Genomic DNA, 24,701 nt, shown 5'->3' with positions numbered 1-24,701 from the left:
ATTTATTAAACTGGCCCAACATGTTCAAAAATTACTGAGGGAGAGGAGGGATAGACTCTGCAATGACATCAGCCTAATTTCCCTAAGAAATTCTTGGTGGTACTTTTTTTTTTAGAGCAGACTCTTAATGTATGAAATTACTAATGTCAAACCATACCTGGAGCAAAGAGTCTGAAAATTAAAGTCCCTGGAGCCAGATGACCTGAAACCTGTTCCTTGCTACAGCACAAACTTCCTATGGTCATTTTAAGAGGTCACTGAGTCTGTGCCTTAGTTTCTGCTCCATTTGTACAATGGAGCAAATATTTCTTTACACCACACTGACAGCATTTTGTACTAAGGTCAGTCACGCTGTCAGGAAGAAATATCAGTGACACGTACAGCACGGCTGATTCATTTTCTGACAGCTAATGATGTGGTAGATCCACCTTAGCAATCAACTACATTATCTCTTTTTAATTTTCCAGCTCAAAGCATAACATGGATTGTGGGATGTTACGTTGGTTAGACAGTAACCACTTACAAGTAAGAGAAAACAAAAACACCAGTGTATGTGTCAACTTATGTTTAACATAGGAAAAGAAGCAGAAAACTATGGCTACATCTGTAGCCTGAAAGGAGCAGGTCCGTAGCATGGAGGAGTTGGTGCCAAGGATCAAATGTCTGTGACGCTTTGGGGAGTTGAGGGAAGAGGAGAGGAGAAAGGGGTTATTTCAGAACGACTTACAGTCCGCTCCCGTGAACTGAACACCCATTAGTGGTCAGAGCCTGTCAGGTGAGCTTTTGGAGCACGTCTTTCAGCTCCGTTTCATTCAAAAGGAATCCAGGTGGGGGATTGAGACAACTCTGTGATATGAACCCAAACACACAAAGTGAGGACAGTCGGGTGACTCGCTTCAAAAGCTCCTGATCTAAACTAGGACACTGACTGGGGTGGGTGCGCGCTGCACGGGCCAGCCTTGTTACAGGACTACCTGCTGTTCGGCTTTAAGGTTAGCACAAGGTGGGATGGAAAGTAAGCCTTGTACACTCCTCATTTAGCAACTCACTAGGCATCTCCCTCACAGAGCATATTTTGTTATTTAGTCCAGTACAGTAGGTCCTGGCTTTTGGTGGGGTTTTTTGGTTTTGGTTTGGTTTTGGTTTGGTTTTGTTTTTTGGCTTTTTTTGTTGTTTTTTTTTTTTTTTTTTTGCAACTCCCTGGAGTTCCCACTTTATGCCTGAGGGGAAAAAAAGCATGATAAAGAAGGTGATGTATTTTCCTCAACCAGCAAAGCCAGAAAAACACAGAAAGAGCACAGACAGCTTAGGAGGACTCCCATTTTACAGGCTAGCAAATAGAAGTATAGTGCGAGCCTGGTAGCCACACATGCAAAAAGAAAAAAAGGAGAAAAAGCAAATTTACTATTCTGAAACTATGGGATGGAAATAAAAAATAATCCAAGTCTGGCTCATCCACTGAACATTTTGCCTCACTTTCCAGTTAGGATAATGCTGTGTGTGAATAGAACAAAATGGCATCTAACAAAAATTAGAGTAGAGCAATACAAGCTAAAGTATCTGAAGAGAAAACAGTTGACTCTGTTTACTGTAAAAAACCCCTCCCATTGTAACAAGGGAAGAATTGGCAAGTTAAATTGCAGGTTCAGCAGCAAAAAATGTTTAATGAATCAGTGGTTCCCTTTTTTTTCTTTTTGGTAACATAGGAGCAAGGGAGGGGAAGAGGGAGAACTGAACCATTGGGTCGGCTTACTCGACTCTGGATTATTCTCTGTTCTTTGCTCATCCTTACAGCTTGCGTTTTTTTGTTTGGTTGGTTTAGCCTAACCACGTGAAGGTTGAGAGAGGATAACTCTGTCTGAAGGACAGATAAATGCTGAAACTATGGAAAGATCAAACATACAAAACTGTGAAAAAACAAGTATCAAATGGGAATTAAATTCCTAATTATTGAAGTACTGGAGTTCCAAATAGCCTTCTAAAGAGAAATTTGGCGAGGAACTTATGACTTGATAATCTTTAGGAGATATGATAGAAGCAACCCTTTGAACTCCAGATAGAAACCCACACGTCTTACGATCTGATGGGAGACGTGGCTGCCGTTTACATCATAGCCTCACACTCACTGGCTTCTGACAGGCACTTGCAGGGATCAGAAAGCAATTCTTTTTCGTGCACAATTCAACATTGCTGGCCATAACTTCTTTCTGAGTATAGAAACTCTCTACGCAATTTTTCTGAATGTTGGAGATCAACTGCAAGGTAAGGCTTTAATTTGGCAGGAGCGGGAAAGGCTTTCTGCTTTTCACTGTAGATGGTATATGGGCCTCTGAATACTATGTGGGAAACAAACAAGTATATATTGCCTCTGCCAGAGTAACACACCATACGCTTGGCCTCTTTTGCCCTCTTCTGTGCTACTTTGTTTGCTACTGCCAAGAAGGATTTTTGCATGAGTATACAGCTTAGGTAAGCAGCAGACACTTCTAGACGAAAACATCTTTCATCATCTGCAACTGCAGAGGGATGAATAACGATGTAAATGATCCTTTCCGGTTCATCCCTTTCCTAATTAACAGAATCTATATTCAATTCATTAAAGCCATCTGTGTGACAATTATCTTACTGTGAAAGCTCTGGATCGGTTTTCCTCATCCAGAACCGCATCTTTTTTGATGCTGTTTGTTACTGATTAGGCCTGAATCTAAAATTTCAGCTCTCTGAAGTGTACGCTGCCTTTAAGTATAGGATTGTGACTACACTGCCTAAGTATAAAGATCCTTTGAAATTACAGTGGCAATGTTTTTCAAAGTCTTCCATTCTCTAGCTGCCTTTAATAAGGATCTTATCATACTTATTTTCTCACCCTTGGACTATTCTATTCCTCTATTTTTTAAAATTGTCCATGCAATAGGGAAGAGACTTCAAAAGCTTTAAGGAGAAAATGAATTTGTGCAACTTTCTTGAAAAAGTGTCTATCGCTTACTTCTTACAAGGTCTTGCTAAACACTTTTACACTATAAACTAAAACTACTATGTTTTCACAGTTAATAGCACGGCCAACTGCATTTTCTAGAAACTGGGAAGATACTGTCTCCTGTATCATCCAGTTTAAGCCTTTTCTTTACTATTACCCACTATCAGAATTTAAAGGCTTGGCTGGACCACCATTTCACAGAAAGAAAGAGAATGAAACATGACATTTTGTTTAAGGTACAATTCTTAATGACATGAAGATCGAAGTCTAAAGCTGTAGCATTCACATTTAACTATATATACTCAACAGAAAAAGCAGCTTACCAACCAGTATTGCAGTAACCCTAAAGGAAACAAATATATAGACTCAGACAGGTTTTCTCCAAAACATATTTTTAATGTAATCTGCATTTGGAGCCTAAAGAGAGTAAGAGCAGAGAAATATGCTTGTTATTCCTTTTTTACATTACTGTTAAAGCTAAATTACTTCACGTAAAAAAGAAACTGCAATATTTCCATACATGGAGCCCTGCATAGGAAGTCTTTGTGATAGAATGGAACACAAATACAACATTAGTTAAAACCAACCCAACAACAGCTTTTCATTCTGCCCTCACTGAGGGGTCAACAGTTACTTTAACACTCAAATCCAAGAAATATGAGCAGACTAGTATGTCTCCCATCAATTTCCCCAAAACTACTACTTGAACTTTAAATTCCAGTTGACTTCATTGTAGTCACAGAAGATAGAAATTAGTGTTTAGTCTACTTACTCACATTTGTCAACATTTTAGAGTGTAACAGGCATTCCACTCTATATTTCAAAGCATGAGGAAGCTATTTCAAGAGCAGTCATATCCTGCCACTGTCACCTTGCAGTTGATATAAAACTGAGGAGAGGCACATTTTTTCCTCATAAGGTTTTTATCTTTTTATAAATCCTCCTGTAAGGAATTTGCTATAGCACTCTATTCCTTTTTTAAAGTAGTGTTTTGTAAAAATGGAAAGAGGTTAATTTTAACCAGTTACAAAGCTGCTGAAGTCGTTAAAAGAGAGCTCTTTCGGGACTTAGGAAATACACAAAATTACTTCCTACCCAGGGACTGTTGTAAAGTATATATGGAAAACTAACCACGCTGTTGCCTTGCATTTCAGAAAGTGTCTTTACACTGCACTTAACAAACAGAACAGAGACACCACAGACAGCTGGAATCTTGTTACCAGCATAAGTGATACAAAAATAGGAATACAATTTTAGAATTTGGTAAGAAAAGCATTTCAGTTTTTTTACGAGAATACTCTTCATCTTCCTGGTTGAAGTATTTCAGTTGAAACCCGAGATGATTAGAAGAAAAAATGCTTTGCGCATTTATCCCCTACCCCAAAAAATACAACTTCAGAGGTCTGAATAAGCAAGGAGGTATCCGTGTCTTTGCCTCTAAGGAGCCATACCTGTAAATTGTTAATCAATTTTAAAACCTGTTTCACCCCTGCAGGGCATAATTTTTTCCGCAGTGTTCTCAATATTTTTCTGCGTCGGTAGCTCACAAGCAGTACATTTCATCAGAAAAAAAGCCCAAATAGAAAGAAAAGAGAAGAACAGGAAAAGAATAAGTTAAAAATATGACAAAAATAAAACAATTCTTTGTGTTCTGAATGCTCTTTAGTTCCTTGTCCTTACCACAGTTTGAGTCCAGCTAGCAACACTACTGCATTTAGCATCAACATGTTTTACTAAAATAAACTTATTCCCACCTCTGAAGAGTAACAAAAGTAATAATAATAATAAAAAATCTGGTCCAGAAAGTTGGTATCTGTAGAGAAGTGGAGACAAAACTGGTTTGAATCAGGGGCTGAGGGGGCAAAACTGCTACTACCCATTAGCACAGGCCTTAGTAGCACATGCATCTCAGACAGGGCCTGCTGTCCCAACCCTCCCTCCCAATGAGCAAATCCTGAACTAATCCCCAACACATTACCCAGCACAGGCTCCGCACCAATTAAAATTCAAGAAAAATTAAACAGGGTAATGTAAACATACAGGGCTAAATGGAAAGTGGTATTAAATGTATGAACTCATCTGCCCGGACACCTAAGTCCAAGTATCTGGCAAAGTAAGAGTTTAGCAGATAGCTTCATCACCATGAAAAATCAAATTCTGCATGGAGATGATAGACTTTAGGACTACTGCACGTTGGTAGATATTTAGACAGAACTACATACAATAAATCAATACGTCCTGTTAAACTGTTTGTTTTTAAAGAGTAGCTAACAGAATAAGCCTTCCTCGTAGCAATTTTCACTAGATTTACATATACTTAATAGTAATATGCTTTCTCTTTTGGGAATGTTTTCCATTCAAAAATTTGCTAACAATTAACAATTTTTAGATTATATTTCTGGACTAATAATGTCCAACTAATTTTAACAGGATATCTGACACTTACAAAGACAGAAATTTAAACTAAAAACACTAAAGAGCAGTACAGATTCCAGAGTATAAAACTCTAAAAATCCCTTTTTCTGTGACCCATAGAAAAAAATTTATTTTTATGACTTGAAGTATAATGTGGATCATTTTTAGTGTGGTGTGAATCAAACTACATGGTCTCACAAATGACAACTTGAGTGGCATGTGTTTTAATCATTACAAATCAGAGAAATTCAGCCAATTTAATAGAATTTTACTCCTGTGTATTTGCAAGAGAAACTAACAGGGTTTCCTCATTCTCATAATTTCATACAATGCAGACATGGCATGGAACAAACAGGTGAAAGTCACTTCAAAATACAGAGTCTGAAAGTGGCAATACACAAACAGCACTGCTTTCAACATACCTTTGTTTAAAAACATCCCCATGTTTTTCGTAAGAATGGCTAAGCTAGTAGGCACTACGCTGTACACTAACAGAAACCCCAAAACAGCCCAAAAGCAAGGAAGCACTATTCTTATATGCTCCCAAGACACATTCTTCCTCAACTTAATTCACAAACCACAAAAATGTTCCAACATCAACTTAAAAAATAAAAATAAAATATTAAAAAAGACCCTCCTAGAACAACTTTACCTTTATCTAATTAATTTGGCTTCTAAATATCTCTACCACTGACAAAGGCCTAAATCAACTTGTTGAATTTCTGGAGCAAGAACCCCATAGGTACACTTACTGCCCACCACTGAAATGAAACATCAAGTCAAAAATATCCAATATAGTAGACCACTAAACGTGCAAGTAAACTGTATTCTATCCAACAGAAATGAATTTCACTTTAAGACATTTGCAGGGCTAATGTGCCATAATAAATTCTACTATTAATCAACAGTAAAGTGCTGAATTATATTAATTACCTGAATCGCACCCACATTTATGATCTTCATTTATAGATTTCTTATCAAGTCAAAAGAGCCCTTTCTGTTGCAAAAGCTAAGCTGTTGTGCAAATATTATAAAAATAGGTACTTTAATTAGGAGCTATATACACAACAGAACTTCCGCTTTTTGTTAAGTACAGCTGACATAGTAGAGATGAAAAATCCATGCAAGTATTTATAAAGATACTTAAAATGAAGAAAAAAGGACACTGCTATAGAACTTCCAATACCCTGACATATGGCCATTTACTATATTAGATGATGTCTAGATCTGAACTGATAAGCATCATGCCACCAACATGCTTTAGTTTCTTTTGTAGCTAAAGTTGATTTGTAAATTTTAAACTACAGCATACATTTGATCTACTTCTCATTAAAGTGTATGATTAAGTTTGAGGATAAACTTTGAGCAAACTTCACATCTAGTCACATAACCAGCACAAGCAAGACATTAGTGCAAAGGGGAAGGTGTCAGTTGTACATAATGAGGACTCTTCCCCTAACTGCACGATGCAATAAAACGATTTTCAGATTTAAAGTTCAAGTGGACTACAATGAGAAAAAGCAAGATTTTCTTTTCCCAAATTCAGGACAAATTTCCAGAGGATCAAAAGGAAAGCAACCTCAGTTACAGCAGTCAAAAAAGTCAAACCCAAGTTCAGAGAGCTGATAAGTAACTCCAAAATTCATCATGCTATGAAGACAGCATTCTGAAAAGAGCTCCAAACAAACTGCAAAACAAAATTGGCATTTAAGTTGAAATTGGCCAAGTGCTGCATAGAAATATGCTCACACACAACAGTCATGTTTAAGCCAGTGCATAGAGAAGATAAAAGCACTTATGGTAGTTGCAAATGTTAACAAGTCCATACAACTTGAGCAGTTTAGCAATGAGTCCATAGAAAAAGAATACAGTAAGAGTAGAAATGCTCAAGCAAAACCAAAAAAAGATGACCTTCCAACTGTATAAAATCCACGTAACAGTTATAGTAAAAAGACATCAGTGGAAAATACTCAACTCAGTCCCAAACACCCAACACGCAAATAAGACCAGAATAAACAAGCCTTTGGCAGACAATTTTAAGAGTCTAAATATGGCATTACATTTCTAAATAATCCACAAAATATATTATATGGCATATTCATATTAAATACTGGGTAACCAACTCTGCAGATCTGATGCTAACAACGCTTTAGCCGATGAGAGCAAGATGGAGCAAGCTAAGGGAACGCTGGTGTATCACAACAGTGCTCAAGGAAAATATCATCACCAAGTCGTGCTTCAAAAACAGTACTCTCAAACTCCACACTATCATCTATGGAGCAAAACAAAGTTCTCTAATTTTTCAGGGATGTGCCCTGCGTAGTATATGTTATGATTCACTATTACACGAGCAGCAAGACACTGCAACGTAGTATGATTTATGGGCTGGATTAAATTTTTTGCTATTTCCTTCTCATCCAGCAAATCACTAGCAGTTTGTTTATGCGAGTTTGTAGCATCAAAGTGTGAACCTGACTTGATAAGAAGATTCATGATGTCTGGATGGTTGTTCAGTGCAGCAATGTGTAATGGACTGTTGTTATCAGAGTCTCTGACATTTACATCAGCCCCACATTCCACCAGGATAGCAGTAACTTGTAGAGAGGGGAATTTACAAACTGGGTAGCGACCCACACATGTAGTATTATTGTCAACAGCAAGGTGAAGTGGACTGAAGTTATTCTTCCCTCTAGGCTGAAGCTTAAGAAACTTGTAAATAGTCTGTTTCTTAAAATGCTCCTGTTCTGAGCTGCAAGGTACTTTCTCCAGCAAGCAAATTAAATGCAAAATGATGGAAAGGGCTTTGTTCAGCTGTATTGGATCAGGAGGACACTGGGTTTGTTTCATGGCCCGTTCTATTTCAAGAACGCTTTTGCACAGTATGCCCATGAGATCATCAAATGTGACAGTAGTGCCTAGCAGGCCTTTTGCTCTATCCTGCAGCATGAAGGAGAACAGTTCAGCAAATGATAGTAAACTGCTGGCTGTCATAGGGCTCAGTGGATCAAGATTGCTCTGCTGCATGTCCAAAGCATATTTCCATAAGTTGATGCAACGTTTGAAGTTTCCCGAGTCTGCATAGACAGCACCTCTGTATCTAATATAGTAGGATGTATCTGGGTGGGAAGGACCAAGAATACGTTCTCTAATTAATAGTGCTTGCATTCTCATTTCATCAGGGTCTGCAATAAGATTTTCTAGCTCTTCTGAGCTGTTTACCTCCTTAGCATAATCATACGCCATAATTAGTGTTTGTGGCACAGGTTTGCTCAGGATATTAGTTCTATCACTGTATCTCATTTCCATAGCTCGCTTCCAGTATTTCAAAGCACCAAGTAGATCTCTCTTTTTGTCCACGAATGTTGCTCCTAGAAGTTCCAGAGCATTTATGCGTTCAGCCTTACTAGTCTGTACATGCTGGGTCAGAAAGTCCACAATATTTGTGTGGCCTGTCACACTAGCTGACAGAAGGGGAGTCATTCCATAACCGTCCTTTTCCATTTTAGCACAATATTTGAGAAGCATCTTCATGATCTCCAAACTTCCAGATTCTGCACAGTCATGTAACGCGGTGTTTCCTGCAAGAGAAGAAACACAATCACACAAATCGTAATCAAATTATAGTCCAAACCCTGCCACGCTAATAGTTAAAAAATAGTAAAAACCTCCAAACATTAATAGTTAAAAAAATAACTGTTTTGACATCTATGGACTATAAAAGGCTTAGATGACAAGTCAAAATATTCAAGATCTCATTAAGTATCAAGGCTGCCAGGCAGTTACACAAATCAGAATGCTTGATATTACTGCCTGAAAAAATTAAACAGGATTTTGTCTCATTATTCAAAAAACAAAATTAAAATGGAATTCTCTGCTACATAAAGGCACAGGAGCAGGCAATTCCAGGGCAGAAGACCAGCTTGGCTGAACAGGGAACTCCTCGTGGAGCTCAAGAGGAAAAAGAAATTGTATTATCTCTGGAAGCAGGGTCAGGCTTCGCAGGAAGATTACAGAGCTGTGGTTCATATATGCAGGGAGAAGACACGAAAGGCCAAAGCTCAATTAGAGTTGAAACTGGCCAGTGTTGTGTCAGACAAGAAAGGCTTTTTAAAGTACGTTAATAGTAAGAGGAGGTCTAAAGAAAACATCAACTGATACTTTTTGAGGATGGTCACCTGACTAATAGGGATGAAGAAAAAGTGGAGGCATTCAATCTTTAATAATTGTCAGTCTTTAATAATACTGCTAGACCCTGGGCTGCCCGGTCCCCTGAGTTGGAGGGTCATGCGTATGCGAACACTGGCTTTCCATTTGTGGACATGGAAATTGTAAGGAACCAGTTGATTCAGCTGAATGTTCATAAGTCCAAGGGGCCTGATGGGATTCATCCCAAAGTACTGAAGAAGCTAGCTGATGTTATGGCAAGACCCCTCTTGAACATCTGCCAAAGTCTTGGGGAGTCTGGGGAGGTCCCTGCGGACTGGAAGCTAGCCAATGTTATTCCAATTTATAGAGGGGCAAGAGGGAAAACCCAGGAAACTACAGACCTATTAGTCTAACCTCAGTTCCTGAAAAAATTACGGAGATCATACTGGATACTACTGAAAGGCATTTAAAGAACAATGCAATCAGTCAACATGGGTTCACAAAGGGAAAGTTTAACTGATTTGATATCCTTCTATGTCTATGGATGAAGGGAAGGTGGAAGATGTAGTTTTTCTGAATTTTAGTAAGGCTTTTGATACTGTCCCTCACAGCATCCTTCTGGACAAGTTGTCCAACTGTGGGATGAACTGGGTGAAGATGCGCTGGGTGAAGAATTGCCTGAAGGGCAGAGCTCAAAGGCTTGTAGTGAATGGGGCTACATCTGGCTGGTGACCGGTCACCAGCAGTGTTCCTCAGGGCTCAATTCTAGGGCCAGTTCTGTTCTGGGTGCAGGAGTTGATCTGGGTGCAGGAGTTGAATGCGCCATTAGCAAGTTTGCTGACAACACCAAACTGGGAGGTGCTGTTGACTCTCTTGAGGGACAGGAAGCCTTGCAGAGGGATCTAGATAGATTGGAGCATTGGGCAATGATTAATGGGATGAAATTTAACACATCAAAATGCCAGATTCTGCACCTAGGACAGAGTAACACTGGACAAAAAGTGTAAGCTGGGAGAGGAGTGGCTGGAGAGCAGCCCTGCAGAAAGGGATCTGGGGGTGCTGGCTGACAGCAGGCTCAACATGAGTCAGCAGTGTGCCCTGGCAGCCCAGAGGGCAAACCCCATCCTGGGGTGCACCAAACACAGCACAGCCAGCCGGTCAAAAGAGGTGATTGTCCCGCTGTATTCAGCGTTGGTGCGGCCTCACCTCGAGCACTGTGTGCAGTTCTGGGCCCCACAATTTAAGGAGGATGTGAAGGTCCTTGAATGTGTCCAGAGCAGGGCAACAAAGCTGGTGGAAGGGCTGGAAGGCATGTCCTGTGCGGAGCGGCTGAGGACTATGGGTTTGTCTAGTTTGGAGAAAAGGAGGCTGCGGGGTGACCTCATTGCTCTCTACAGCTTCCTGGGGAGGGGAAGTGCAGAGGGAGGTGCTGAGCTCTTCTCCCTGGGATCCAGTGACAGGATGCATGGGAACAGTTCAAAGCTGTGGGGGAGGTTTAGACTGGACTTAGGAAGCATTTCTTTACCGACAGGGTGGTCAAACACTGGAACAGGCTTCCTAGAGAGCTGGTTGGTGCCCCATGCCTGTCAGTGTTTAAAAGGCATTTGGACAATGCCCTTAATAATTTGATTTAACTTTTGGTCAGCCCTGAAGTGGTCAGGCAGTTGGACTAGATGACTGTTGTAGGTCCCTTCCAACTGAAATAGTCTATTCTATTCTGTATTTTTTATCTGCTTTCAAGGATGAAACAGAAACTTAAGCTTGCTATGTCCGTGTTGTTATATTTTTCCCTTCTTCCCTTGCCAAATTTCCCTTCCCCTCTATCTCCAGCAATGATTAAAAAATAATAAATTCATACAAAAATTAAAGCTGGCCTAACTCAACATTGGCTTTGTTTGCCTCTACACTATACCTCTTCCTCTCTCCGACTGCCAACCCTTTTAATTTACATGTTTTGAGGCAATAATTGTACACAACGGAAAACACAATCCATCACAATAGGCCCTTAATCTCAGCTGGGGCCTTTGAGACTGCCAGTATATTCTGAGGGAGCTGGATATTTTGTTAAGCACATGTATATACCCAGACAAACTATTCTTAATGCTTTCTTAGGTCTTTATCCTGAAGTCCCACATTAATTCCTCTGCTCCTCCAGTTAGGATTCCCAGAGCCAAGAGGAAAAAAATGCCTTCACCACACAACACGCAGCCATCCATCTTGTAAGTGTCTTATCATTTACATGCAGATTATTTCTCATCAGCTGACATTGCAGTCTTTTATTTAAAGGCACTCCAGTTCTAACACCATGTGGGGAAATTTCTAATAAATACTAGTGCCACCTGTTTGAAAACCCTATTCACAGAAAATTTGAAAGCAAGCATTGGACACCACATCTACTAGGCTTCAACTAGATGAAAATTTTGTTTAACTTTAAATATGAGCACTTCACTGGAGGAGGAGGAAAAAGATGGAGACAAACTCTCCTTGTCCCCTCCCAGCATAACAAAGTCTCTTATATGGTTGACTGCTTTTAAAATTATACAATTTACATCCACCTTGTTCTTTGTAATATGTTATACATACTACAGATTCAGACATAGCAACTTTTCAGCCTCCCACTAAATTAATAAGGAAATCAGTAACAGAAAGCTCATGTAAAAATCCCCCCCTCCCCATTAAGATTTCTTACATCGTTAACCCTGCAAGTTCCAGTTAACTGCCCATCAGATCATCAGTTTCTGTTACACTGTCAGCAAGTTTCCACATTCGTAAATGAGACCTTCTTTTCTAAGGGTTCTCTGCCCATTCATAGTCATCAGATTTGGCTTTTAAAAGTTAAGAGAGAGAAGTTTCCTGAAACTTCCTTATTTACATATTTGGTAGGCTATTTTTTAATGCCAACAAGACAGCAATTTACAGTGCGCGTTGCTGTTGTATTTCTAGTCTCTAACAAAACTACGGTGGGTTAGGAAACAAAGCAGTAGTCTCAAAATCTTCAGCTCATGTTTGGTATAAGGATGTATTTGTAGATATATAGTCTACTGATCTAAACAGCTTCTATTTATCTTCATACACTTTAAAGTTTTTTCCCAGGCTCTGATCTCTAGAATGTGCAGTTCACTCTATATTAGAGTATTTAGCTGACAAAACTCAAACCAAAAGCGTGTCTGAGATCAGTCTTAAAAGCTGAACACTGTATAGAAATAAATTAAAACTAAAATGGAGGTAAAGTCTTTCCACTAATACATTCTTTCTGCCAAGAAGGCATTGTTTACACTATCTTAAATACAATAAATTCAAAGGCAAAATATTTGAAGTTAGTACATGTATATGTATACAAGGAAAAAAGATTCATACTTACTAAATACATTTCAGAAGTACAAAATCTGTTCAATTATAAGAACCTGATGTAGGTCTATATAAATAATTTTGACATCTTCTAGCGTTTACATATGTGACTTCACAGCACAGCACACTTACCTTCTTTGTAACAAGACACACTAAGAGGATATAAGTTGAAGAAAAAACACAAAAGCAAAATTCAGAAATATCTGGTCAAACCATAATGACTGTCCTCTAAATCCAATACCCACTTGTTGCCAGCAGAACCAGATACCTTAGATCCACAATGTAGACCTCTGTTCTGCGTTTTGAATTAGCAGATTATCGCGTAGTAGTTTGCTTTTATCTTCTGCTGACAAGCCACCGAGACAAGAAAATGTTCATCCAACGCTTTTGCAAGTTTTGGTATGCAGAAAAAGAAGTATGTAGAGACACAAGGTCTGTGTAGATGAAAATTTTCTAATGGGCACTGGGCATTTTGCCTTCGTTTCCCCACTAGTATCACAATCATTCCCTCCTCACTCTTTCTCTTCTAATGTTTCACTTGTCAGAACTTCACATGTAAATTGATCTGCTGCTTCTTCCTCAAACTTGTTTGTGGACCATCTGAAGAAGAACTGACAGAATGTTTCAAGGCCTCTTTGTTGCTGTCAATTCCAGCAACCAGAAGAACAGCAGTAAAAAGGAACGGCAATTGTTCAGGACAAACTGACTCTCAATCCAGGCTCACCAGATACCAGAATTTAGCTAACATGCTAATCAAATTCATATAAAAGATGTGTAAAAAGTTATTTTCAAAGACTTATGACTCAAGTTTAACAGGTTTTTCAATTATAGCGGAGCTATGAACATATTTTGTCCCCCCAACCAGTACTTTAAGTTGCACTTTAAGTGCAAGTTCCAAACGTTTAAAAAAAAACCCACAGAAAATATCAGATTGTTTCATTAACAGACAGCAAACTTAATTTGCAAAATATTCCTTTCCTGAAATATTTCTGAATAGTGGCCAGTGATTTTACTACCATTTACTAACAAGTAAGCTGAGGAAGACACCCCGACACAAAGTGGCATCTGAAATTATCTGTTGGATCAAGACTCACAAAGCTAAATCAGTTCATACAACGGCAAGTGATTTTCAATCTTTAATACCGTAGGCAATTTTTATCACTAATAGTGTTAAGTCAGTTACAGGTCTGGCCACACTACAGCCTCTACCAAGATCAACAAAATCTCCAATCACAGGAACAGAGATTTAACCAAACATAGATGAAGTTTGGCAAATTTGGCATGCATAGTTTCCCAACTATAATTCCCCCTGTCCTTATCACACATCACAGACCAGAAAACTGTCGATACCTCAATACTGAGGAGCATGAGACCTTTAAACCCTAAGATGGAAAGGTGTAAAAAGCAGACAAATACACACACTTGCCAGCACAAAAGTCTTCTTGCTATGCTGGAGAAAGTCTAGTTAAAATGCAACTACAGCAATCAATCCACAACTAAAGACTGGCTGCTTCCTCAGATCATCTGCACTTCTGCACTCAGTGATGAAGGCAAAACCAGATGCATCTGGGTGTTGGCTGGGCCACCAGTTAATACAGCCGTTTCAGGGTGTATTCAAATCCATATACCATCCTTCACAGCAGAGCTCTGAAACACTGGAATTGGCACCTATTTTCTACCTTCAAGTCAGTATTTTTAAGATATTTTAAAAGTTGTAACATAAAAGCATATTAAAGACAAATAAACCAAAAGGTATTAGTAACACTAAAGTTCTTACTGTTGCTTCACAACTATTAATATACATTTTGGTGGCTTTGACAATAGGATGAATGGCAGCTATTCATATTACACATTGTAGATCCATTGCCATAAAATGCTGCTCTTGACAGTCTTTTATCAATTGCCAGGCATATATGCTACAACACATTAATACTGAAAAAATCCACACCAGTTAAGCTTAGCCATTGTCTGGGTAAACTCAGGTCCAATCCAACAGTCTGTATGTCATTAATTTACAATGTGTCTATGCAGAATATCTGGAAATATGCTTAAGACTCCAAGGAATTTCACTACTCTGTCCAACTGGATGTCCTTCAATTTAAAAAATATTGGGGTTTTTATTCGTATTACAATTACTGACTTAAGCTTAAACAGCTGTTACTGACAGCATATCAGAAGTAGGGTAACTTTTTAGCTGCTTATATTGCAGTAGCCCTTAGAGTTAAAATAACCACAGTTCTTTTAAGCCATGTACAAACTAACAAAGGAAGGCTATCACCACTAATTTTTAGTGGCTGCACCTCACTTAAGTTTGAGTGGGAAGGATACATTGTAAAAAACCAAGTTTCCATAAATTAGGAGTGGGCACTGGTTGACAGATAGTTGAGACCTACCAACTTGAAAAACCATAAACCCCAACGTTAAGAAATAACAAGATTACCAGCCATCTACACCTAGCAAGTCTCAAGTGTTAAATTTGAGGAAGAACTTGTAAGAAAACATGGCAGTGGCCTTAACATCTAATTCAAAGTCTACGTTCCACGTATTGGCCAGGAATTGAACAGTTCAAATAAGTATGGAAATCAACCGTTACTCTGTTTCAAAAACACTGTATTGGCTACATGACAGGAATAAACAGTGGCTGAAGACAATTCAGCAGTTAATTCAATTTTTGTAACATTATTTATTCAGTAGCAAACTAAAAGTCAACATTATATCTACTGCTGTATTAAAAAGGAAAAAGACTGAAAATAAGTAGAAGTAATTTGAAAGTCATTCTCTTTGATAAGCAGTGTTCTAAGAGACACATACGAGGATGTTGGTGTGAATTATTATTTCAAAATAGGTTTCATTACATTTTCTTAATCCACTTTTAATTCCAAAGTGATCTGCAGAAATTCAATCACGCATAGAAGATAGCTACTATTACAACAACATGAAAGGCTCATCGTTCTTGCACAGAAACAAAATTGGACTGGAAATGTGTTGGTAGTCGCAGTACTTCTCTGCTAGAAAGTAAGTGCCACTGTACTGTATTGCTAATACTGCTTACAAACCATTTCTGTCTGTATAAAACTCTATTATTCACATTACCTAATAACTTCCTCTAACTAAAAACAGCAATAAAGAAATGGAATAACCCCACCTCCAGTCCTTCCACATCTTGTGAAAACAAATTAAGGAAAAAGGTATGGTCAGTTGGCGCCATAGCTTCATATTTTATTCTTTTGTTAACAGTCCTCCGTTAAAAGTATGAACATTACACAAACACTTCACATATCACAGAACTAATTCTCTAACTATCCAGTGTTACCAAAAGCTTATCGGAGTAGGCGGTGGGCATTCGAATTCACAATGAGGCCATGTCTTTCTATGTCAGAAGCAAATCATTCCCAAAATAGACTAGTAGCTTGTGACATGGGAATGAAAGAAAATGAAGCAATGACACAGAAAGTGATTTGACTTGATTTGCAACCAATTAAGTACATCCACTTCCTAATACTTACAAAATGCTTAATCAAATTTCTAGGTAGTAAAACTTACATTAAAATTTAGTATCAATCTGATTTCATATCCAAGATCTTTGAACATAAGAGAAAAAAGATTTAATTTAACTGACTGACCAGTACGTAAAATTAACCACATGCATTTATTTTTGCAGCCTTACAGATAAAATCAATCACTTTTATAAAGTGAAGTGGTTCATATAACATTGATGTTTTTCTAACAGAACACTTGAAGTAATTAACTCTTCCAAGAGTTTTATTGATTTTAAAAAAAAATTTATTCCTACATACGTACAAACATGGACAGTGCACAAGAAAACTGCAGAAAAATACATCCTACACTTAGTATGACAAAGAAAAACTAAAGGTATGTCTTTCTTTCAAGAAGAAATTAAGTAAAAATTGCAAAGAACTGCTAATCTCAATGAGTTATTTTAATCTAGTTTCCATATTCTGGAATAATTGCTCTCTTGCTCACCAAAGTACTTCGCAAGAACTTGTATTATCAAAGATTACCAAGAAAAAGCAGGCTGTTAATCATTTAATTTCAACATAAACTCCTTTTTAGTTGAAATTCAAGAATTTATTCGTTTAAACTGTATCGTCCTTATTTTATTTACAGACATTCCTACTGAAGTTCAGTTTTCACATAGCGTCACACACAAAATATCTACAAAATGCAGCGCACTGTGCCATGTAATACCGACCAAAAAAGGAAAAAAAACAAACCAAAAAAAAAAAGGACACAGAACACTTTTAGAGCAAGGGTTTATTCACAAAGGGGAAAAAAAGAAAGAAAAAAAAGAGGGAGCTTTGTTTTGGTTTTTTTGCTTGGTGTTTCCCCCACCCAGAATGAATCTCAGCAAGCAGACAAGACAAAAAACCTCAGAAGAGAACAAACCTGTCAGACTCCTTAATGTTTACTGCAAGAGAAAATTAATTATTTTTAACACATACTAAACCACACTGATCATAGAGCAAAGAGAGTGAATCAATCTAATCCCCCTATTTCTGGGTCCGCCAAGTCTGTAAAACATTTTTCTCCCTTACCAGCAGGTTTGGGTGTTACACTTTCCACTACCCCATATAAATGACAATACTGAAATAGCACTAGCCCTGGATATAGTACTACTGTATGTATAACCTTGATACAATACCCATAGAGACTGAGGTCTGTATGCTTCTATACTTTCCAAAATGAGGAAGCAAAGTCAACAAGCCTTGTCCTCTATAGTATTTTACACAGCTATTCTAATCAAATACTGTGCCAGTGGAATCTAAGAACAACAAGTTTTAGAATCATAGTTTTATTTTGCATTTTCAAAATACATGAGTCCCTCCAACTGCTATGGTAGTATGGAGGATCATAAATGACAAAGAATCAGGGCTTGCAACCAAACATTGCTGTGCAGATCTCAAGAGACACCTAAGGGAACGCCTAGTCCAGCAGTTCTTATGAAATTTTCTAATACTCAGGAGGAAAAAAATTAGTCTTTTGGCTAGCAGATGAGTCTGCTAACAACAGAAGAGGGACAGAGTTAGTGAAGACCACTAGCAAAAAAACACAAATATCACCTTGAAGAGAAAGAGACCACATACCAAGCAGCTGAACAATGGAAAGTCTTACAAGCCACGTTCAGAAAAAAATATCTGCCTTTCAAGTAGACATTTTGCAACAGAGTCCTTATTCCCTGCGCCATTACATTCAGACCATCCTGGCTATCAGCATCTGTGTACTTTATCTATAATTTAACTCGTTAATTGCAGAAAGGAAGGGAACGAATCTCCATTATTGCAACAAGTCTGGTGGAGGAGGATAAAACATAACACAAATTATCAAAATGTGCATTGCAAATTTTCAAAATGCAAGATCTAAGTGTCCTGTCTGGAGTTAGGACAGAAGTATAAGATCCCTTTAAAACAGTCTGCATGCAAAATAATTTCATTGGGGCAATTATATGAAACATTTTATTTTAAATATAAAATCCAAGAAACACAGCCCTAGGTATATCCCCAGGAGAGCCCAAATCTGTAATCTGAAGGCCCAAAGACTGCTACCACTTGAATTACAAGAGTAAGCATTTCCCTCCCAACACATACAGCCAAATGATGACTGTGCACAGAAACACATCAGTGAAACCCTGTATTCAATCCAGAGGTCTATTCTGAACATGGTAAGGGAGCACCACTCTAACAACAGATCACTGACAGGCTTCGCAATGCAGCAGAACAGAAAACTGCATGCATGCAGCTGACACATAGAACATCCTCCTCATCCAGCACAAAGGTAAGTCTATGCTTGAGGTTTAGTTCTAGGGTTCTACCTCCTCCTGAAAAAACTCAGATTTCCGCTACTCTAGTATTATGTACACCGTTCCTCCTTTTAAAAGCAGCATAAAACCTTTAAGATCTTTAAGAGGGTTTTGTTTTTAAAAAAACAAACAAAAAACCCACAAAAAACCCAAAACAACTTACCATTTGAGATATTATTATGTACCAGTGAAACTTATTAAGCTTTGTTATTTTTAATCTGCAGCTTCTTAAACCAGGAGTAATATACTGCAGAAGCCTCTGAATTAGGAAGAGAGTGGTGAATTAACTCACTTTGTAAGTATTGCTTTAGCTGCTTTTTGTTTTTCTACCAAAAAAAAAAAAAGATATCTACAGATATCTTTGCTGTTTTCCGCAACTCTAAGAGAAGAAAAACCACCCTTCTTACCCTAGGTACCAGTTTTACCCCCTCACTAACACTGTTCATGTAAAATGAAACATTTTTTTTAAAATCCTTTGTTTACATTTGTGTTGCCTATGTGCTTCATAAAAGTTTGGGGAAACTGTGAAAGTTCAGATCTGCAAAACAGTAGAAACAAAGACAACTAAAGGCTCATACTTTAAATTCAGAACCATTGGCCATTTTTCACAGTACGGCACTTATCTAGCCCAAACATCTTGTTACCTCTTTCTTCACCACCATCTCCCGTGAGACAGTGCCCGATCTACACTTCACCTCGGTGTAGCATCTTATCTGACTCAGACTTTAAGTCTTTATGACCATCTTAATAATTTCCTTGCTGTACTTTTGCACTTCCACAACTGTCTTTCAAGAACCTCTGCATTCTGAATTTCTGTAGTCCAAAACAAAGTTGTGGGATTCTGCCTGTGTTTTAGGAGGAGGATTTCACGGCATGTTTTCACCTGCTTTTTCATACCCTGCCTCAGTTGTCACCCTGACTTTTAGATGCCTGTGAGCTTACCTATTTTCTCATCTCAAAGTATTTGGATTTTTCGCTGGAACTGTGAACACTTCAAAACATTTTCATCTCTTTCCCAGCTCTAGATTTTCCTGGTTTTTAAAATATGAATAAAGTTCTACCTTGCAATATGAAAATCCAGTGGAAAACCACAAGGAATAGTTCAAGTAATTTTGCCCCTTGTTCCCCATGGTTTTAAGAACAATATCGGGAAAAGAATCTCCCACAATAGCACTTCTACTGAAGTTACATAGTTTTGTTCTTCTAAGGAGCATTGTAATTTTAAATGCAGCAAAATTTACAGGAGCTAAAGCTTTTACATCTTTCACAGAACAGTAGGCTTCTCCATACTTGGCCCAGGAAGGGGCCTATCTAAAAAGAGTTCAGATATAAGGACAGCAACAACTTTTACTACTCAGGAGCAGAGCGCTCAAGTTCTCTGTATCTCCCTACTACAAGCACAGACACACCCTGTCAACTGTTTAGTACACAGGAGGGAGGAGTAGAAACTGAAAATAATACACATAGACTGAGGTGGAACATGACAATGTAGAATAAATCCTCTTGGAAATACTAATTTTGAAATTAATAGCTACTGAGCATTCTTGCAAAACAAAGTTCAGAAGGTTAGCTGTTGAGCCTCAGCCACTGCAATACCCATACTGTTGCAATACTTAGGGCTACCAGTTTTGCTCCGTTCTTCTGCCTTTCCACAGCTGACTTTCACTTTAAGGGTTTATAGTACTTTCTTTCTCTCCCCCTTTACCTCACCACTGCTTATTAAATAATTTCAGAGATGCTTTAAGATGCCAAGAAGTATGTTCATGTCGTACCAGAAGGGATTTCCACATAGAAAAACATATTCCACATGCTTGACCAATAGATACTATGTACACACATCCATTTGTACACATGGGAGTTCAAAGTAGAAAATGAATTTTAATGAGCTAAAACATATCCAATCCAACTTTTTTTTTAAATTTTAAATAGAGATCAGTTGTACCTTATGAACCTTTGCTCATGTGCCTTGTTGCGAGTCACACAGAAACTAAAGGAAGCAGAGAGAGGAAGAAATTAAGATAATAGAGAAACTGAGAGCACTGAGAAAATCCTCAGGAGTGTATGGCTGCCACTCAGTCATTTAAACAAAGACAAATAACGCTAATGCACTAGTAAAATGAATAATAAGGACCAGTAAAGTAAAGCCTATTCCGCCAACACAAAACGAGAGGGAAAAAGAGCTGCAGAGATACATCTTTTTCCCTGTTACATCAGATATTTAAGAGCGCTGCTCTGTTCATACCTATCATATAAAGGGATTGGTTTAAAACTAAAAAACAATACAAACTTTATATTTAGGTTGTTATTCCAATAACTCTGTCTAGAAAAATGACATTTTTATCCTATCACAAGTCCATGATGATTCATAAGCAACCTTAAATCCTTACAAAGGAGGATTTATTTTGCTCTGCCCACCTCTATGACAAATCTGTAGTTTAGCTTTCTTTACATATAACCCACGTATCTACATGATTTGCTGAAAAAAGGTATATTTAACTGACCAGCTTTTCCAAAGATTACTCTCATATTTGGTATTTACCAGTATCATACAATAATCTAGGCACAAAGTATACTTTAACAGAAATAACTGTACAGTGTAGTATACTGTTACAAATGTAATTAGCCAGAAACAAGCCATGGAAGTATTACGCTACAAAAAGGTTTATTAGCAGATTAGTTTTTTTAATATATATATATATATATATAAAAAAAATAAGCTGCTGAAACACAATCCTGGCTCAGCGAGCTAAAAATTAACCGTTACCTGAAATAATTGGGATGTTTTTCAGGCAAATATCACTCCCACATACAAATTTGAGATGTAATAAAAAACCCAGTGGTTAAACCAAGAGGTCCACATAATTACGATCACAGCAAAAACGGCAGAAATCTTCACTTTGAACAATAACACCAGGGTAATTGTAAATGAGGTGTCCTTCGTGATCTGTGCACCACTGGAAGTCCTTCTGTTGGGATCACAGTCACCTGCAGCTTCATTTCTTTAATCCTAATATATGTTTTTGTTTACTAACACTGAAAAAAGGTCCAAAATTATTTATGAATTTGGAGAGAGAGGAGGGTGAAGAGCGATTTGGTTATTCCTTTCCAATGCAGAAAAGATTTTTTCTCTTTTATGCATCTTTCCTTGTACTAGCCTTATAGGACAGGTCAGTTTTATGTACAGCGTATTTGGTTTGTTAAGAAACTGTATGAAAACCAAGAATATATCCTCATATATTTGCATATGTTGCTACACCAGCCTACTACAAGGAGGAGTTCTCACCAAGTTTATTAGCTGTTCACACATGCATAAATATAACATTTTATATGACTAAGTCTTTTTAGGAATTAGGGGTTTAAGACTAAAATGTATCAATTTAGAATGAAATTACACGACCCATGTTAACAAAGGAGTACGATGAATTAAAAAAAAACAGTAAAAACATAGCTAAATACACTTTATCTCTTACTCATCCACTTTATGAGACTAGAAGAATATCTTTGGATGTCAGCCTCCTAAAGAAGGGGTAAATGAGTAACTTTACCCCTACTTATCACAAGGAAAGTGAAAAAATTAACTTACCTTTAACACTCTTTCTGTTAACATCAGCTCCTTTTTCAAGTAAATACTGAGCAATTTCTTTGTGGCCTTTGTAACATGAGATCATCAAGCACGTATGCCCATGACGGTTTGATACTTCCAGGTCTGCTTTGTGCTCCACAAGATATTTTACTATTTCCAGGTGACCATCAAAACAGGCAGCTCTAAGTGGCGTTGAATTTGTCAGAGTTGTATTGTTGACAGATGCACCATGATCTAACAGACACTGAACCACCTTCAAGTGGCCAGCCGCCGATGCTGCCCATAATGGCGGTGCCCCCTCAATGGTCTCACCATCAAAATTCACTGAACCACCAACCTCTATCGACGCAGAGCAATGGTCCAACAAGCATTCCACCATGTCAAGGTGACCATAACGGGCTGCCATCAGAAGTGGCGTGGCACCATTGGTTTTCTCTGACATCAGCAGGGCTACCTCTTCTCTTGTTTTGCTTGCCAGTAACTTGGAAAGGAGCCGCAGCTTGCCATCACGAGCTGCGTTGAACACTGCTGTCTTTAGATCCATTTAGTCTGTGCCTCTCTTCTTCTTGAACGATACACGCCTGCCTTTTTCAGAGTCAAAAGCTTACTGGAAACGCACAGTCCAAACAGAATGTCCCCAGCTTCTTCTCAAATCAGTTTCATCTAGATGGGACAACATGGAGACTCTGAACAACGTCCTGACAAAACACAAGCTGTACTTTTTATAAATCTGCAAGAGAAAGAATCCTGGATGTTTTCACCTCCTACTTCGCAAATAAGTAACCGCAACTGTATTTTTCTACAGCTATACCCAAACAACTCGCTGCTGTGGTGCACCGACGTCCAACTGCCTTCCTTGGGACCCCCCCGAGCTGCGCACTGCCCCCTGAGGAAAGCTGTTGGGGGGGAGGGGGCTGATCCTACCAGCGTGTTATCCATACCAGCCGCAAAAAAATCCTCTTCTCCTTTACAGCGTCACGAGCCTATCCCCAACTTGTTTTGAGGCGTAGCGTAAGGGAAGAGCTCCCCTTCCTCCCTGCTCCCCCAAGGTGCCCCGCAGACACGCACCCCACGGGGGAAGGTCAGGCGGGGAAGGCGCCGCACGCCCCGGCCGCCGCACGCCCCGGCCGCCGCGCTTTGGCCGAGTCTCAGGCGGTAAGGAGACTCTGAGCCTGCCCTCTCCCTCACGACCACCCTCAGCCCGCCCTGAGGCCCGCCACCCCACGCTCCCCCGAAAGCCAGCCCCCTCAGCGAGCCCCCTCCCCCATCCTCCCTCCCTCCCTCCCCTCAGGGCCCCAAACCCGCTCCCGGCTCCCCCACGGCCGCCCGGCCTCCCCGCCCGCCCGGAGCCGGCCAGAAAGGGCCGCCAAGCTGCGAGTTACCTTCCCGGGGCGCTACCGGCCCCCTCCCGCCGACAGCCGGCCTCACAAGGAAGCGCCCGCCACCGCCCCCCGCGCCCCGTCCAGCGCCTCCATGACAGCCAGCCCCCGCCACCCAGAACCGGCCCTGTGCCCGGGGCGCGGCGCGGCACCGCCCCCTGGGCGCGGCTGGGACCAATCAGAAAAGGGCGCGGGCGCCCGCCAGCCACTCGCAGCGGGGCTGGGGGTGGGACTACGCCGCCGCTCAAGGGCGGCGGAGAGCGTGGCGGCTGGCCGCTAGGGGGCGGGCGAGGGCGCTCCCCCGCGCCGCACCCCGCTATAGCGCGAGTGGGCGGGGGGGATCGGGGCTTGTTGCGGGGTGGGAGCGGGTCCGGCAGGGACCCTCGCGCGGGGGGGCAGCACCACCCCGTGCGGCAAAAGGTACCATCTGTGTGCCTCATTAATTAATAAATTTTGGGTGAAATGTCCGATTGTTGCAGCGCCGAGGATGCTCCAGCTCTGGACAGCGTCGCTGTTTGGTGTAAAATTTGCTTTTTCTCATGTTGCACGTGGCTTGCTACGGGCCTAGCACATAATGCTTCGTTTATTCCTATAATAGTAAAAAGGGAAAAAAATCCTAAAAAAGCTGCACCCGAGCATGGGAATGTAACTTCTGTCACAACCAAGTCTATTATCTGCATGCCTCAGAAAGGAGGGACACCGTATGCAGAAACAACCGTGGAAAAGACCCATGGGCCTTGACGGGCAGTAATTTGGACATCAATTTGCAATGCAATCTAGTAGACACCCCGGCCCCCACCCCGAAAAAAAAAAAAAACCCACACAAAACAAACACAAAACAAAAAAAAACCCAGTGCAATTTGCAATTTTATGTCCAGAAGCAATATATCGCAGCCTGGGTTGCCGTTTGTCCCGTTGTACACTGCACAAGCAAGAAAGCTGCCAATTGCTTTGTCTGCAAACCTCAGAACCAGAAAGATAAAAACAAACTGACGGGGATTTAGGGAAGAGCGATCAAAATTATTAAGGAGCTGG

The 24,701-nt window shown here is 39.7% G+C and overlaps 1 protein-coding gene across 2 annotated transcripts; it reads right to left on the bottom strand.

Annotated features, from left to right (window-relative positions):
• Positions 1–1,148: 1,148 nt before the first annotated feature.
• Positions 1,149–23,794, bottom strand: FEM1C (fem-1 homolog C). 2 transcript variants are annotated; one of them, XM_075137322.1, is made up of 3 exons: positions 23,670–23,794; positions 22,288–23,017; positions 1,149–8,970 (listed from the first exon to the last, which is right to left on the bottom strand). In XM_075137322.1, the coding sequence occupies exons 2-3, from the start codon at positions 22,829–22,831 to the stop codon at positions 7,661–7,663; spliced, it is 1,854 nt and encodes a 617-aa protein (XP_074993423.1). In that variant the 5' UTR covers positions 22,832–23,017; positions 23,670–23,794; the 3' UTR covers positions 1,149–7,660. The 2 variants fall into 2 exon arrangements, with proteins under 2 accessions (XP_074993423.1, XP_074993424.1); XM_075137323.1 differs by having other exon boundaries at positions 22,288–22,950.
• Positions 23,795–24,701: the final 907 nt, after the last annotated feature.

The sequence above is a fragment of the Calonectris borealis genome, chromosome Z (assembly GCF_964195595.1).
Source record: "Calonectris borealis chromosome Z, bCalBor7.hap1.2, whole genome shotgun sequence".
Taxonomy (NCBI): domain Eukaryota; kingdom Metazoa; phylum Chordata; class Aves; order Procellariiformes; family Procellariidae; genus Calonectris; species Calonectris borealis.
Note: the sequence above shows the minus strand (reverse complement) of the source record. Positions and strands in the feature narration are given on the sequence as shown.